Genomic DNA, 18,396 nt, shown 5'->3' with positions numbered 1-18,396 from the left:
CTCTTCTCATCTTACCCCATAAAAAGCTAACAGTTTGATTGACCTCCTAAAACTAATAATACCACTTTCTCTGTTCATGTCAAACAATCAGATCCTTAACAGTTGATTTGGGTGAAAATATGTAAATTTTGATTTTCAAACATTTCTCATCTCCTCAGTTAAGCTAGAATCCTTTTAAGAGGCTGACATGGCAGGAAAGCTGAACTTACTCACTTATTATCCAGTTACTATTAATTTGACCACTTGGGGGCGCTCATAGAGAGTGTGTTTAAGGGCGTTTTCAGATCTACTCCATTAGATTAAATTTGAAAATCGCAAAATTTATCACATTTTCACTTTTTTTTTTAATTTTTCATTGCACTGCATCAAACCAACCAAACCTTTTGAAAAGCTGTTCCCCTCCTCACCTGAGGGGGCGCTGCACTAAAGGAAATGACATGAAAACCTCTAAGACATTGAGGGCAACTTCCTTCTTCACAAAATGTAAACTGGAGTGGCGTCAGATTCTGGTGGTTGTTTGTCTTCGGTAAAAGGCTGCGAGACATTTCTCCCGCTAGCGCTAGATGCTCGCGTTTATTTTGGTTGTATTTACCCAGAATGCCCTGAGGTGTAGTCTGCTTCCTAGTTTTTCGCTTGGTGTTCACATAGGCATTCAAACTGCCTTCAGCTGAACCGAGACCTATGCTTTTAGAAAGTTCAGAGTTCAGTTTGAGTACGCTTTCACAGCTTAGATGAACCGGTTTAGATGTGAACCGGCTTTCACAGCTTAGATGAACCGGTTTAGATGTGAACCGGCTTTCACAGCTTAGATGAACCGGTTTAATGAACAAGCAAACTAGAGCTGGAATAAAGCAGATTAAACAGGACTGGTGTGAATGTTTGTCAGTTTTATTCCTCATAAACTGACAACATTTCCTGTTCACTCATTTTATCCAACAGAAGAGACTCGGCTAAGCTAAGCGTTACTTTAAAATGACTAATTTTATCATGTTTAGTTGCTTTGTTTTACTTTATTGTTCCAATAACAGAGCATTAATTCTTCACATTTGGATCCACCTAAAATTTGGTTGGTGATAACAGAAATTGGGAACGTCTTGCCAACTGACGGCTACCACAAGGCTAAAAAAAGACTCACAGCAAACAACAATGAACTCAGTCTTAAAGAGAACCGTTTTAGTCTGTGGCAGGAAACTGGAGGAGTTTGTTGCTGTGAAGAAACGATTTCACCACCAACCACTGATTATCTATCTGGCTTTTTAGGATGTTCTCTTTGAATCACAGGAAATACATCAGTTGGTTGCCAGCAAAACAACAAATAAAAATGAGTCTCAAATTATTTTAAGAAATTATATTATAATTGTTTCATTGTCTTTTTTAACAGTTTGGAGATAATTTTTAATTACTTTGTGTATCAAATGAAGCTGAAATGTTGTAACTGAACTGGTTCATCTGTTCTACTAAAGCACATTTTTAAATGTTGTAAGAAGCTAAAGAAAAACATGGAGTGCCCCAAGGTTATGTATTCGAGCCTTTTTGATAAACATTAACATTGATAATTATGTCTAATTGAAACCATGTTGCTGTTTTGCTTGCTTGCTTGAAATATTGAAGTATTTATTTCAAATAAATTTAGAGAGTCAAATAAATATACATATTTTAAAAGTATTTATTTTATAAAACTTAATAAAAAAGTATTTTACTGCACATTATTTAATGATACATTTCAAGATGTATTTATTTTGTCCTTTTTGGCTACATACATTACATTACATATAGTCCTGAAAGATTTTGTGACGTCTCGTGATTCTCCTGGGGCCCCGACCCACATTTTGGGAACCCCTGGTCTGTTTAATGAAAGCTACTTTGCTGTGCACTTCCAGTCAGCTGGCAAAAGGAAGCCTATCAGAAATATGTAAAATATATAAGTAAATAGTTAAAGTAGTAAAAAAAATCCAGTCATGATGTGGAAACTAAGGGAAAATCACCCGTCACTCTTCTGAGAGTAAATACATGGTAGCTAACTGCAGGGTTTGTTCCTGAACAGAAAGAATAAACAGCTAATATGCAGCCGACCTATTAGCATCAACTGCATGATGCCAACATGTCAAATGGACCAAAAAGACAAAATGACACTCAGAAATGTTTTGAGTCTCTCCTGAGGAAGTTCTGAAGGCATAAAGGGGTTCCTAATAAAGTGGCCGGTGCATTGTGGTATTTCATTTAAAGTTCTAAGAATCTCATACCAGCTAACACCTGCTAATGCATAATTATAGTAAAAGACAGGAGTGCACTGATCGCAGTTTTCTGGCTAAAAGTTCATAAACATAATATGGCTGCAACTAATGCGATTAATCGATTAATCTGAGAAAAAAGAGCATTTTCTGCAGATTTTTCAATTAAGCTTTTCTTTGTACCAGTGGTTCCCAAAGTGTGGGGCGCGACCCCTGGGGGGCGCAGTGCCATTGCAGGCGTATGGATGAATGAAAAAAAACAACAAACACAAAAACAGTTACACAAAAGTGTTTCACTGTAAAGATGGTTTATAGTTTGTTTTGTTTCAACCTGAAGTGTGAAATAAACTTCAGTGGAGTTTGAAAACAAAATATGTGTTTAGGTTTATGTCTGGTTGAACGATGTGTGTGTCCAGTTGATTTTATTTTTTTATTTTTTTTAGGGGGGATTTTATTGCCCAGGAAATATTTGGGAACCACTGCGTTATACAATATTATACTTTAAAATATGCAAATAAATAATAAATAAATTCCTTTATTAAAATAAGAAAAACAATGCAGTCAATAGGGCTGATTTGTTGATGAGTTTTTGTATTAAAAACTGTAGATGTATTGATCAGGGGGCATTTCTAATATTAAAATAAGTTCTGATCGCCTCCTGATAACAGAAGCAGATGTTACCGGATGTGAATGAACTTTTGAAAGCCTCTTGATGATGTACAGATGACGCATCAGTGACATCACAGTCAGCTTAAAAACTCTCACACCGAGGTAGAAAAAACTGCTTTTCTACATCATTTATCAATAATCCCAAAACTTAACAAAGCATCTACCCAGCAGAGGAATGTTTCCCGTCTCAAAACTCAGCTCAGTAAGAAGTGAGCAGATGTTGTACAGTCGAGTGTAGTTTCGCGTTACTAGAAGTTAAAGAAAACAAAGCGAAACAAAGTTTCTGAACCCAAAAACCAAACTTTTCCTTTCCACTCCACCGGTCACTTTCTCGGTTTACTTTAGAAGACAGCTACTTTCTTTCTACATCTTTTTACTCTAAAAAAAATCCATCTCACAGCACCGAACCACCTCAACCTCTGAACAGTCCAGCAAAACAAAAGGTGAGCGGCTGGTTCTTACCGTAAAGCTGCGCGTCTCCCTGCGGGTTTCTGTGAATAAACAGAAATTAAAGAAAGAACAAAAAAAAAAAAACCAGGCGAGTAAAGTCGTGGTCTAAAATGTTCCCACTCGCCCCGGCTTCATTCTCCTCCCTCGGTTGGTTCCTCCTCCCTCCCGGAGCCTCCACTCCTCCCTGCGATGTTTGGCTTTAGATTTACGCAGAGCTTCAGGAGGAAACCTAACGGCGAGGCCACGTGACGCAGAGATTTGATGAAGATGTTTGGAGCTGTGCGGACCTCTAGTAGGCGAACATGAAACATGACAACCGAACTGGGTCTTAATTGTACTATTGAACCATGATTAGTGAATCATTGACCAACTTATTTGGTTTGTATCGATGAATTTGGTGACGGCACTTATAAAAATGTCATGTTTGTTACTGGTTGACTTTTACGACTTTGTATTTATGTGTTTTTAAGGACATTGAACTGCATTCGGTCTGAATCTGAACATAAACTTATTAGGGTCATTGTAGCTACGAAAAAAGGAGATTAATCTCAGGCATTTTCTAGAAAAACGAAACTTGGGGATTTCTGAGTTCAAAAAGTCAAACTCAGAAGTTTTCTCAGTCCCTCAGTCACTTCGGTGTTTTTCTCGAACCATTTGTAAAACAGTAAGTATGATGTGTTCAAGGCTGGTGAAAAACTGGGATATCTGAGCAATAGAATAGTATTGCTGCATTTAAGGCAAAATAAATAAATAAGCGTAAACATCTTACAATTAACAGATTTACTGGATTTACAATAATTGTGACTTGGTCCAGCAGCACAAAGCCACTGAGCTCAGATGAACCAGCAAGGAAATTATTCTTAAATGTTATGGAGGCTGAGAGAATTCAACTTGTGTAATGCATCTTTATCTGCATAACAAAATCAGATGAAAATTCAGGAAACAGGGGAGAATTATACATCATCTCTAGGATAAAGGCATCTTCAATATGATTTGCATAAATGACAAAATAATTTGAAGTTTGATCAAATAGTTTTGAGAAGTTCTGTTCTGTTCTGATATGAACCAAAGTGAAGGAGAAAAACTGTAACTTGTTCTTTTAAGTCTCCTAATAATTTTTGTGATTCTAAACGACTCAAAACAAGAAAAGTTTGATCTGATTTAACTTCACAGTGAGAAAAAATGCACTTGTGCTTTTATTAGGTGTATGTAAATATATGGTTTCAATGTGTTACTTTGTTTTGTTGGAAAAGTTCAAGAGGCCTAAATACTTTTGCAAAGTGTATTATCTGCTGCTTTACTTGTGAATGTTTCAGCAGGAATGTTTTGGCGTCCTGATAGATTTATCTCTTAGCTTTAATATTCCACAGAAATCTGCAGTTTAGTGGAAAATCTTTGGTTTCTCCAGGATTTCTGCTCATTGGGCAACACAAGCAGAGCAGAACGTTTATCTACCAGGCTTTCAGATGCGACTCGCTGTGAGCCAATCACATTCCTCCTGTAGCTGATGTTTATTCAGTCACAAAGTGAAACATCTTTGTTTTAGTGCGTTTTATAGGTGAGGACTGGACTTTTCCATGTCTTTGCACAACAAATAAATGTTTGACATGTAATTTTCCGCTTAAATATCCAAACACAAAGCAGAGGGCAACACCAGACCTCTAGATTAACAGATTAAAAACCAAGTCCATGGTTTGACCACAAGGTGGTGCTATAACTGCACCAAAGACAATTATTTGAACTGATTGACCTGCTGATAGCTTTATTGTTATATAATGTTGTTGTTAATGAGTTAGTAATCAGAATCAAAACTAAAGATACCTCTATCTTGAAAACTTACCGATTAACCACCATTACTATTTTTTAAAGATGTTATCCAAATACATCAACCTACTGTTAAACACTTAAATCAGTTCATAAATTAAAACAAAAACGACTTGGTTTAAGAACATAGGTTCAAAATTATTAGTTATTTAACAGAGCAGTGATATTATTGTTCTGAAACTTGTCTGCTGACACAAGTAAACTTAATTATTTTGTTTCATTTTGATTGAATTTACTTGAATCTAAGTGAAACCAAAATAAATCAGCTGAAGACTTCTTCAACTTACACAGAGAAGCTTAAAACATTTGCACAGCAGTGCAGAGTGTTGTCATGTATGTTTCAGTGAAGGTTCCATTTTGTGCCTTGACCAAATGACCAAAACAACTGAAGAAACAAATGGTGACGAGGCAAAATGACTGGCATCCATCAAAGCTGAATTTTGTACCCAGAAAAGTTGAATGCATAACAGTCAAAGATACTGAGATACAAAATGATGAAATCTTGTAACTATCATCTTCACTGCCATTTCATCTTTTTTCAGATAGAAAATAGGGGGTGGCACTTTTTGTACCAATTTGTAGCTACCCTGAGTCATTTTCTACATACCTAATGATTCATAGATGCTTCTATTTTTTAGTCCCAGTCTAAATAAATTTGTTTTTTGACTCCAATAAATAATAGTTACCAACAGGAGGTCATTAAAAGTGATTTTTGTTTGATATTTGTTTGATTGAATTGGATTTTGTTGGAGTCAGTTGAGTCAGTTGACCTCAAACAAAGTGGAAATCAAAAATATAATCATTTATATTACAGATTCACAACATTGGTGACCAAAGTGCTTAATACAATTAACATATTAAACCATAAAAAGTGGCTTAAAAACAAGATAGATTAAACAAAATGGAGTAAATAGGAAGATAAGACCAGAAGTGCCACGGCATTTTTAAGCATTGAAGGCTTGCCTGAATAAAATAGTTTTGATGGAAGTTAAGATTTTGGTATCTCCAGTCAGAGGCTTCTTCAGATTTGCTGTAATACAGACTGCTACAGGAGATCCTTCCTTCCCACAGATATCAGCATCTGCAACAACTGTTTGAGGAAACTTGGGTAATAGCTAGAACAGCATTTAATTTCTCTTTGGGATTAATGAAGTATTTTTGAGCTAAATTAAACTGGAAAATTCTGAAATGCTGTGGCTTAAGTAGCTTAGTGCAAAATTTAAGTAGAAAGCAGCCAAATTGATGAAGAGGTGAATTAATAAAACGGCTCAGGCGAAACAAAAACAATCAGTCAGTTTGAAAAAGTCTAAACTGAGTGTACGGCAGGCCGTTTTAACATAAAATCGGTTTTGCCTGAATATCTGTGATTACATTCCAGATGTCTAAAAATGAGTGTTGACACAATTTGACTACATTTACATTTGAGATGTCCTTTTATGACACTCAAATGATATCAGTCGTGGTTTGAAGAGTCACAAACTCGTAATTAAAATTTAATGTATCTCAAACTTAACCATGGCTGGTCAAAATTACATTAGTCAGAATATTAATTTGAGATATGTGAAACAGAAAAGCTGTTTATATTAAAACATTTTCAATATGTCTAATCTTTTCAGATATTATCTTAAGAAAACTTTTCACTAGACAAAATTCTCTTAGTTTTGCCGAGTCCTTATTGAATTTCAATTTTACTTGTCAAATCTCCTGCAAATCTCCTATTTAAAAATACATGTAAGAAATGTTGAATTCTTGTGTAATTCAAGCTCTATTTAATTGGAATTTTGACAAGTCAGAACAAAAAGTGAGATATCTTACATTTATTTTTTCACCACTCATAATTTAATTGTTGTTATCTGAAATACGGTGGCTTGCAAAAGTAATGATACCATTTGAATTTTTTTCCATATCTTGTCACATTACAACCACAAATATAAATACATTTGATTGGAATTTAATGTGAAAGACCAACACAAAGTGGTGTACAGTTGAGAAGTAGAAAGAAAATTATACATGATTCAAAACATATTTTATAAATGGAAAACTTATACTTTACAATTGTCTTCACAAATGTCGTCAGATTGTAATTAGAAATATCTCAATGAACTAATATGTCGAAATAAACCTATTCCTTATAACTGGAGGGTAAGTAAGCCGATTTTATGGTAAAACAGCTTACCATAGCGAGCTCGAGCAAAGTTTTCTCGTGACGTATCGTTCGCTGATTGGCTGTGTGTGATTATGCTAACTAGTGGGCTGGCCCCAGGAAAGGAGTAGTTGACGTCAGGTCGGACGTTGGCATAGAGTGAAACAAACATGGCGACAGACTCGAGTGGACTGGGCTTTCCTCTGACTTTATTCGTGTTTTTGTGCGTGTTGGCGGGAAGGGAGGCCGAGGCAGCGACTCGGGAGTCCAAGGGCGGCACTCAGATATTTGGGATGCGGCTGGAGAAGAGCGACAAGCCGGCCGGGATGACCAATGAGGGGATGATTCAGGTGACCGAGGGCAGCCAGAACCTCTTCAGGTTCTACGGTACCCACTTGTTACCCAACAGCTCGGAGCTCATCAGGTTCGCCGAACTCGATGAAGTCGAGCACCGGTCTCTTAACAGGACTTGTCCCGAACACTCGAATGGTATGTTAGTGAAAGGGCGCATGCAGGTAAACTACCGTAACAACGCCGGGGTTGTCAACATCACCGTCAATAAGCTTCGAAAAAACGAAGATAAGAAAGTGTTCGGATTGTGCATCCTCGACCCCCAGGAGAACAAATGGTTTCTTCTGGAAGAGAAGGAGTTAAGAGTTCTGGTGGTGGAGGAGGAGAGCACGTCCCTGCTGCCCCTTTGGCTGGAGGTGATCCTCATCTGCTGCCTGTTGGTGCTGTCCGGGATGTTCAGCGGGCTCAACCTGGGGCTGATGGCGCTGGACCCCATGGAGCTCCGCATCGTGCAAAGCTGCGGCACGGACAAGGAGAAGAAGTATGCCCGGAGGATCGAGCCCATCCGCAGGAAGGGCAACTACCTGCTGTGCTCGCTGCTGCTCGGGAACGTCCTGGTGAACACTACCCTCACTATCCTCCTGGACGACCTCACCAAGTCCGGACTCGGAGCTGTGGTCGCCTCCACCGTCGGCATCGTGATCTTTGGAGAGATCGTGCCCCAGGCGCTGTGCTCCAGACACGGCCTGGCAGTGGGTGCCAACACCATCCTGCTCACCAAGCTCTTCATGCTGCTCACCTTCCCCTTGTCTTGGCCCATCAGCAAGATCCTGGACTGCGTTTTGGGCCAGGAGATCGGAACTGTATATAACCGGGAGAAGCTGGTGGAAATGCTGAAAGTAACCGAACCCTACAACGACCTGGTGAAAGAGGAGCTCAACATGATCCAAGGCGCGCTGGAGCTCCGGACCAAAACGGTGGAGGACATCATGACGCCTCTGGGCAACTGCTTCATGATCAGCAGCGACGCGGTGCTGGACTTCAACACCATGTCGGAGATCATGGAGAGCGGATACACGCGAATACCCGTCTACGAGCACGAGCAGTCCAACATCGTGGACATCCTCTTCGTCAAAGACCTGGCCTTCGTGGACCCGGACGACTGCACCACCCTGAAGACCATCACCAAGTTCTACAACCACTCGGTCCACTTCGTCTTCCATGACACCAAGCTGGACGCCATGTTGGAGGAGTTTAAGAAAGGTTTGTGGGAATCTTATGTTGTTGTTTCCCCACATTAAGATGGAGAACAAGAAACTAACTCATTATCCACTGACAGGTCAGGTGGTTAACAATAACTATTTTAGGCTGCAACTATGCTATCCATTATTTTCACAATTATTCGGAGTAATGTGCAGATTTTTCATTCAATCCCTTAAACTGGTTTTTATACATTAGAAATATATGAGAAATCAAAATAAACAACATTTTTGGAGAACTTTCCCCCCAAATTAAGATGGATTAAGATTAAGATTCCCTATAAACTGCCAGGTGAAGTGATTGACACTAATTATATCTATGACTGCAATAGTCCATTAATTGGATTAATATGCAGGTTTTTCAATCAATCTTTAAACCTTTTTTGATACAATATCAGAAATATATAAAAATCCAAATAAACAAATGATTCAATTCCAATTTAAAATAACAAAACTGACATTTTTGTAGAACCTTTAACTCAAACTAACATAAAAAACACAAAACTGTCTCATCATTTACTGACAGCTGATGCAACTAACACCAATTATATCTAGTTCTGCGTTTATTGTAGTTATCGATTATTCTGGCGATTAATCTGCCGGTTTTTCACTCAACCGCTTTTTATGCAATATTAGAAATGCATAAAAAACATTTTCAATAAGAAAATGTAAATTTTGTGGACTAAAATGCAATAACAGCTTTTCTTTTGTGAACGCCTGATAATTTGTAGCAAATGATGCATCTGCAGCTCAAAAATACTCATAGCTCACCTTTTGTTTGCAGTTATTAATCAGTTAATCCAAAAAATAATCACCAGCTCAGCCCTACACTATGCTGATGTTCAGGCAAGCAGAAATGCTGAGCTTTTCCCGTGTGAGAAATATGTTTTAGCTGCTACAAATAATCCGATGTTCACTAAAGAAATACTACGTTTTTACATTTTGGACAATAAAATTTTTTATGTTATTCAAAAAAGGAATTGAATTATTTGCTTATTTGCATCTTTTATTGTATCTCTAATATTGTGTAAAAAAAAAAGGCTTAAATGAGAAATCTGCAGAATGTGCTCACTTTTAAAATCTGATTAACTGAAAGAATTATCAAGAGATTAATTGATAACTAAAATAATTTTTTCCTTCATTTGTTTGTTATTGTCATTAGGAAAAATAATCTTTATCAGTCAAAATCTAAATCACAAAGTCAGAAGGCAAAGCTGGTTTTAACAGAAACATGTCGAAACAAACAGAACAGCCCAGACCTGTCAGGAGGACCTGCTGGTCATAATGTTATGCCTGAAGGAGGCTTATTGTTTAGGATTCAGATAATATCTGCTTCGTCTCGTTTAAAGCTTGTGCAAAATTTAAAACTATTCTGTTTTTATATTACAGTGATCTTGATCACCAGTTCAGCAGAAAGTCTTTTAAAATTTTTCTAAATTGGGAAAAGTTTAGCCTTTTTGACTAAAGCTAAATTTGTCTAAAGTGATTGTTGGACTAGATAAAATTTTTCAAGAACTGCAAAGTCTGTAATTAATTAATGGAAAACTATATATTGACAAAATAAGCAACATTTTCAATTCAAACACCCTTTTTGAATAGACATGAGTCCAGTAACAAAAATATTTATAGATTTTAATCTGTAATTCGGGTTATTCACCCATCAGATTGGAGCAAAGTGTTAGCGTTAGCTGCTACATGTTAGCATTGAGATGCTATTTTAGCCTTGAATAGCTCTGCTGATAAACTCACTGCTTTTAGCACAACTTCAATACAACAGTAGTCTTTTCCAGCGTCCCGTCAGATTGTGTTTAGCAGCAGAAATGAGCTTGGATGTAACTTGTGCGTCAGATTTACGGTCGAACCAGAAAATATATTTGTATTTAAAAAAAAAAATTAAAAATGCAATTAATAGCATTACAATTTTTAATTCATCAACATCTATGTAATTAATTAAGTGAAAATAATGCATCAACATTTCAACCCTACACTCATGTGCTCCATTCTTTAAGATCAGGAGACTTTTTGACCTGAATGAGGGATAATAATGTAGCAAAAAGACTAATAAAAATATTCCTCAAACATGGTAAAACACTGAACCAAGAAAAACGTAGCAAGACCCTGAAAACCCCCCAAAATATTGATCAGTAACTGGTTTATTGGTTGAGAAAGACAAGTTAGAAGTGCTGACCCAAGACTTTTGAACAGTACTGTTCTTGTACTCTCTGCATGTAGATCAGACAGCAACTTAATTAGTAATACATTGTGTTTCTCCAGTCCAGCAGCAGTTTATGGTTGATTTTAGGAATAAGTGATGAACCGAGTCTGTAATGAGTCAACCTCAGGAAATGGTAACTGCTGGGTACGAACATGAAGCCCTGAGTTTGGAGACCGCCTCTGAAACATGAAGGAAATGCTAGTTTGCTGTATTGAGGTGTTTAGTAATTTAACTGGGAGGATTACTAAACAGAAGGTCTGTTTGAAGTATAAACAGTCATTATCCCCCCAAAAATGTTGCTGTTTTCACCAAAAGCTGTGTGGAGACAGATTTAAAACTATTTAAAACAGCTTGACGGGTTTCACAGGTTACATAAATTAACTTTTTGTTTTTTGTGCATCCAATCTTTGGTCTCAGTGTGACATAAAATCTCCCCAGGAGGCTTTGGTGTCATGTCTGTGTGTTGGCACAAAAAGCTTGACTTAATTCAAGACGAGGTTATAAGGGAAGCGGCTGTATGCATTTACCAAAGCATCTGTGTCTGCTTCTCATGCGCTGTTGTTTCTGTTTGTCTCAGGTCCCTAATTAACAGACATAAATCAGGTTTAGAGCTGTTGTAGCGACGCATGGTGCTGCGTGACATTTGGCAAAAGAAAAGCTCTGCAGCTTGTCCAGGAGGGCTCGGCCAGGAAGGTGGGAGGCTTTGGTAACAAGCTGCAGTCTCTCTATATAAACATTGATAAATCTGCCTGCAGAGGATAAGTTGCTGTAATATTAATACGCAGTTGCTTTGTGTGAATTCCCAGTGCCTCACTTCTTTTACAAGAAGAATCATATCTTTATGATATGATCTTCAATGCTAATCTTCAATTAGCAATATTTTACACAACCATTTGCTGTTGGTAAATTTAATTGAAACGTAATTTTGATGTTAATATGTCATGGAAGGAGACTTTTAATGCAAAATCAGTCAAGAAAAACTTAGATGGAGAGCTGACCTTTCAGTAGAGCTGTGAGTATGTTTATTAGATTAGTGGGATTAGAGAATACCTTGCTATTAAACTAAAAATGCATGGAATTGTTAAATATGGTCAACAAGAGAACAGGTCCTCAGACAGAGCCTTGTGCTGCTCAGCAGCATGTCGAGGAGTGGAAACACAGTAATCTATGCTCCATACATCTATTTAAAACTTTGGTGTAACTTCATTTCGATAACCACCCTACAATCACCTATATTTATAGTAAATGATCCATATTTATGGAATTTGGAGCTGCAGACTTGCTTCAGAATGCTACTTTTAGATCTCCAGATTGATAAAGTGTTAAATGAGGAACGTTCATGCTCGTTTTAACTGGAAGGCTGAAGACTTGGCAGCAAAGGGAGGCTTCATGGCGGACTGTTAAAGTCACTGCTGGGAGTGATGGTTTGCTGTGGTTCATGTAAGAACAGATCTTATCAGTTTGCTGCAAGTCAACATGCAGCAAACATTTTCTTATCTGCTAACAGATCTCCTGTTAACTGATCAGTTTTAGTTTTGAGCAACATTTCATTTTGAAATCATCTCAGCAGAACATCAACCAGTAAATTTGAAAATCTCCATCTTGATTTGAGCGTCACTGAGAACTTTAAGCCAGAGATGCTGCTGAATGTTATTCTTACCCGTAGCGCTGCGGTCAGTGGATAGATGTGATTCTACAGAGAAACTCACCTCCTGCTGTGACCCGACTCCCCGCCTGCATCTCGAGTTCCTCTCACCTGCTGCTTGGCATCGGTTACCACAGTGAAGGCATCCAGCGGCGTCAGTGTGTGCACACATACAGCTCCTTATGGTCCAGCGCTCCAGTTATGTCAGATTTACGGTTTTACCTCGTAAATTTGTACAATGCGCAGCTGTGATTTCTCTGCGTTTCCCGTTTACCTTTTCAAAGGACGGAGGAGTGAGCTCATGCTTATGGCGCAAGATTTTCCACTCACTGGAAATTCTGAAAGTAAACCTATAAGTTATAAGTATTATTTGTTTAAGCTGATTGACAGCTTAAACGGTAAACAAGTGTTTACCGTTATAACATTTGAGGGTTTATGGATATGAAACATGAGGCGTAAATTCAAAAGGTAAACAACGACAAGTGAAGCATGAAGGTCCTGGAGGCACGAGGAACTCTGTCAACAGTCACATGACGAAGCCTCTGCTTCTGAGTTATACTGCTCCGACATCAAAGCCTCTATTTGATAAAGCAACATTATTTTTCTGTGGGTAAATTAAACGTTATTTGGGTTAAATGAGTATGAGTAATTTAAGCCTGGCGGGCCACCAGGTTTTACTTCTGTCCCCACCAGGCTAAGTGTTTGTTTATTTATTATAGGTTTTTTATGTACATCATTAACAGTGTTACATGTTAAAGAGTCTCTTTGGATAAACGGTTGATAGTTTTAATTAGTCTTTGCAAATCTTTTTTATTAGTTTAGTTTTAGTTTAGTTTTTTATTTGTTATAGTAATAGTTCTTGTTTTTTCATACTTAAGTATTTTTAGATACAGAATTCAAAAAGGCCAAAGTATGTTATTGTGATTATGTACACATCGATTGGGTAATGAATACTTGAAGATCCAATTTTCTAAAAATGCTTTTAATTATTGTTGAACTGACTCTGGCGTTTTCTCTCAACTTTGGCAGACTAGCATAAGTGGAGTCCCGTAACTTATGGAGACTGAAGCTGTTGCAAACTGCTGAAAATGTATTTCACAGCAGTTAAATAGGTTAAACACAAAAATGAAAGATATCATATCTATAATTTCAGTATGTTTTAGTTAGTTTTATAAACACACAACTAACTGGATTTAGTTGTTCTACACGCCAACAACTTCAGCAAATAAAGTGACAAGTCTTGGATAAAAGATAAAAAAGACACTGTAGGATGAAACAACTCAGGTGCAACAAGTTAATATTTATTTTAATAGTGCCATTTTTTAGGTTTGTCATTTTTAAGACTTTGTTGTCGGTGTTTAGGTTTTGTAAATAATTTCTTCCTTTAATATGTAATTACCTAGCAATATTTTAAAATTTCCAGTCGACTTTAAACATTTTGTTTGGTAATTCGCTGGATGACCGCCTTGCCAACCCAGCACTAGACTTAGGATGTTTTCAGGGGGAAACCCTGTGAAGTATCTCAGTTTCAGTTTTATTTATGTTCTATTGATTGGACAGATTGACTTTTGAGTGGATAAGCAGGTTTAGTATGAGACGAAGCACTTTTTACTCGAACGCTTTCAAGCCTTTGAGGAAATGACTCAGCCTCCGTTTTGTTTGTGGTTGTCAAGGCATTTTATCCGGGTTTGGGAACCCGAGCCAGCAGACTCCTGTTCTGGTCACTCACTGTGTGTGAGTCCTGTGGTTTGATACAAACATATTTGTGGAGTGATCATTTTCTTAAAAATGATGTGTTAGTTCTCATTCAGCCGGCTGTAGTTGTTTAAACCATCCTGACACTGATGAGGCTTTGATAAGGTTAAATGTTGCCACAATTATGCATCATAACAAGTGTCTGAAAGTGAAAAAATAAAAAAAGGACCAGAGGGAATAATTGTTCAGACATACCACTCAACCAAAAGAAATTATGAACAAATGTCCAGCAAAATAACAAAACTACTCCAATCTGCTCAAAAACTTTGACCAAATGTAAAAGTAGAATGGTAATAAACAGATGCAGTTAAATTTATTTAGATAGGAATTGTTAGTGGAGCCTGTAGTCGGTCATTTTTGGTTTTGTATGATATATTGTATGGATTGTTTTTTTCTGAATAAATGTATTAAATTACAGGATAGGCTTTTCTAAAACTTTGAGATTAAATTTGTTTTTACACTTTACCTATTTAACATTGGTGTAAATGGTGTTTTAAAAAACTTTAATGTTTTTACCACATATGATAATTAGTACTTATAGTCTCCCTAAAGAAAAAAAAATATATATATATTTTCCTTGAATAGTATGAAAAGAACAAGTTTAGGAAAAACTCTAAGAATGAATACACAAAGTGTCCCTGGATGACTGACAGCCTTTATTTCCCTCTGCAAACATTTTAATGTCAAATTTTCCTGGCATGTTGGTGTTCACACACACACACACAAAGATTTCTCTCCTTTCATTTAAGTCACTTTGGTTCATGCAGACTTGAGTTACTCATAAAGTTACTTCACATTTTTACATCTTCCTAACATCTTGTCTTTTTCTCTCCCTTTGCTTCACAGTGACATATTTATTTAAGACGCCTAAAGATCTGATCTCAGTCAAATGTTCTGGCCTGCTAACCTCATGACCTTTTGTGTTTTGTAACAAGTGCAGACGTATACAGCTACACTGACACACCTACAGACTGTAGGATCAGACAAAGAGATTTTTTTTTTAATTACTAGAATAAACTCGTGATATTAATGGAATAAAGATGCAACATCACCAGGGTTATAATTTGGGGTCCTCATTACATTTTAGTTTAATATTGTTGTGACTTTTTGTTAAATATAGTTTAGTGGTAGTAGTTTTAATTATTTTATATTTTGGGTAATTTTTATGTTTGGATCATTTTAACATCGATTGGGTAATTAATACTCAACAGAAGATGCAATTTTCCAAAAGTTTATTCAGTATTCAGAAATTGTTAAAAAAACAAAAAAAAACAAATGACTGTAGTTTGCCGACAGTTGATGTAAATTACTTGTGTGGAGGCAAAAAAATAATTCTTCTACATCAATTTGAAAGGCTAATAAACAGATTCATAAACACAAAAATGAAGGTTTGGATATCTACAGTATATCTTAGTTAGTTTTTATGAACTCATGATATAATTCCAGTTAGTTTTTCCCCATTAATTACTTAACAAAAAATAATTTCTCAATTTCAGTTTCATTTTGTTAGTTTTAGTTAACTATAATAGCCTTGAATAAAACCAGAAGAAAGTTGTTTGACACAGTTATGGAGATGTGGCACGAACAGCTCGTCTTTCTGTGAAACGGACTCAGTCAGTCACCCCAAAGTCCTTCTACTGACAATAATTTGGTGCAGAGGTGTTAAAAGATTAAATATGTCCTATGCCAACATTTTTCATTTTAATTTAAGATTTTTTGTTTTGGGCTTATAAAATTAGTACTTCATTCCTGTAATGTTGTGACTTTTTTTCTTGCTTTATTTAGACTTTTTGCTGTACGACTTTATTCCCGTAACACTATGACTTTGACTCTAGAGAATCTAGTAGCATGCTGAGGGAGAAATTCATGCGTCTGATGCAGGTGAGCTGGATCATGGCTGCATGCAGGAGTTGCAGAGCACCTGTTGTTCTGCTGCAGGCAGGTATATTTCTACGGGTCTGTCGACATTCAGGGATTCTGCAGAGACGATAAACAGACAGTAAACCTCATTAATTTACTCTTACTTTTGTTAGATGGCGTTTCTCTCTTCAGCGTCTGAACTTTAAGGCTCGGAAAATAAAACCTCTGTTGTTACCGTTGCTGCGAGTCTCACTTTGACAACCTAACGAGTACGGAGAGCTGCTTGGCCTGTCATGATGGCACATTTTGCTGGACAATAAATTGTCCCAGAAATTATTGCGATAAACAATAATATTGTTGATTTGAGACCAATTTCAAGTAACGTAATGGTAACGCCTAAATAATGCAAAACGCATTCTCAAAGATCAAATAACACTGGGATCGGAAGATATTTTAAATATTTAAAGTAAATAAAAACATCAGAAATAACAAATAAAATGAAATATGAAGACTCTGTAAACAAAATTATCCTTAAAAAAACTTAGTTGAGACCAAAACACCAGACAAAAGACTTTATCATCCAGTTTTTGGTAGAAAAAGAGAAAAGATAAATCATACAAATGGAAATTATTGAGATCGTTTTAGTTTATCATCCAATTAATTGCTTTATTGCTTATTGCAACAGACGTAATGGCTTCATTTAGTAACTTAAGCTTAAAGATGGTGAGATTTCACTGCATTTGATCATCAAAGCACAATTATTAGAGCCTCAAATAATTATTATTAATGTTTATTAAATATTTTTGCTATTTTGTTTCTGCTTTTAGGCTGTTAAACATTTTATAGTCGTCATATTTGTCAGAATGTGCATTTGCAGGTATTTTTTCTTTAGTTATGTAAAAGGTTTAAAACGTTAAAGAATTTAATGAGTAACTAAACCGCAAAATCAACTTTTTGGCAGACAAGCGGTGGAAGTTAGTTGTTGAGGTTTTTCTTTTTCTGTTCAAATTGTGACATTTTTCAGTAAATTTGAAAATAGTCCAGAGATTTGTCGCTTATTGGCAAAAAGAAGTTGAGTCTATTGACTCCGCCCAACTTTTAATTTAAAAGATGTTCTGTGGGCGGGGCCAATCTTCCACAGGCGTGTTAGTTATTTAAACCAAATAAAAACAATCACTCACATTCATATTCTTATTACAGTATTTGTACTTTAATTAATATTTTAAAATGATATTCTGAGCCTTTGCTGCCTTACTCTAACTGCAAATGTCATTAATTTTAGTCCTTTACTGAAGCAATTGGAGTTTTGCTGTTGAGGCATTTTGCTTCTTACTCAGTTCTCCTATTGGACGTCTTGTGCTTTTATTCCCTCACATTCAACATACTCAACACTTTAACATGGTGAGTCTTTTTGCACTCATCTTCATTTAGGTTGCCAAATCTAGACCCCGTGCCGCAATAATGTTTGTCAGCATGAGGAAAGAGCAGCTCAGCAGAAATTTGTCACAAAAACGCTCTCTTCATATTTTTGCTTACTCATTAGGCTGCAGCCTCATGTAGATGGTAGTGAGATCTAAACTGAGTAATTCTGCCTGAACGGGTGAGGGCTAAACACAAACAGCAGCAAGTTGGAAACAAACATCGGTTGTTAATGTCGTCCCATTTTTACTTATCAGACTCATAGTATATGATAGAAATAGACAAACATCACCTGATATTTCAACAAATATGTTAAAACAAAATTTCTATAAAAGTTGCAGCTTTTAAACCAGCCAACACCTCGAAGTGGTACATGTAGCTGCTCTTTGGACTTTACAGAAGCTTTCTGGAGATGTTATATCTAAAATAAATGCAGATGGAAATTACTGGCTAATGGCTTCCTAGCAGCTAATGGTGAGCTAGCCGACATTTAGCTGGATGGCCAGGTTTATCTGTTTAACTGATTTATTTGACTGCTAGCGTCACTTTAACAGTCTGATGACACTCAGCAGAGCCACCAAAATAATATGGTGATGTATGCCTCTAATTATAGCTGCAGTACAGCAAACCTTCAC

The 18,396-nt window shown here is 36.7% G+C and overlaps 2 protein-coding genes across 5 annotated transcripts in view; one reads left to right on the top strand and one right to left on the bottom strand.

Annotated features, from left to right (window-relative positions):
- Positions 1-3,533, bottom strand: part of LOC102231291 (phospholipid-transporting ATPase ID-like) — a 46,841-nt gene extending 43,308 nt beyond the window's left edge. The window contains exon 1 of the mRNA XM_023344153.1: positions 3,363-3,533. The gene's annotated coding sequence lies outside the window, so the exon portion shown is untranslated. The remainder of the gene's footprint in view (positions 1-3,362) is intronic.
- A 3,926-nt stretch (positions 3,534-7,459) lies between these two features.
- LOC102233020 (metal transporter CNNM4-like) overlaps positions 7,460-18,396 on the top strand; it is a 39,039-nt gene continuing 28,102 nt past the window's right edge. For all 4 annotated transcript variants that reach the window (XM_023343697.1, XM_023343696.1, XM_023343695.1 and 1 more), the window contains exon 1: positions 7,460-8,871. In XM_023343697.1, coding sequence (XP_023199465.1) covers positions 7,488-8,871 — 1,384 coding nt within the window. In that variant the 5' untranslated portion in view covers positions 7,460-7,487. The remainder of the gene's footprint in view (positions 8,872-18,396) is intronic.

The sequence above is a fragment of the Xiphophorus maculatus genome, chromosome 12 (assembly GCF_002775205.1).
Source record: "Xiphophorus maculatus strain JP 163 A chromosome 12, X_maculatus-5.0-male, whole genome shotgun sequence".
NCBI lineage: Eukaryota > Metazoa > Chordata > Actinopteri > Cyprinodontiformes > Poeciliidae > Xiphophorus > Xiphophorus maculatus.
This window is presented reverse-complemented; position numbering and strand designations above follow the sequence as displayed.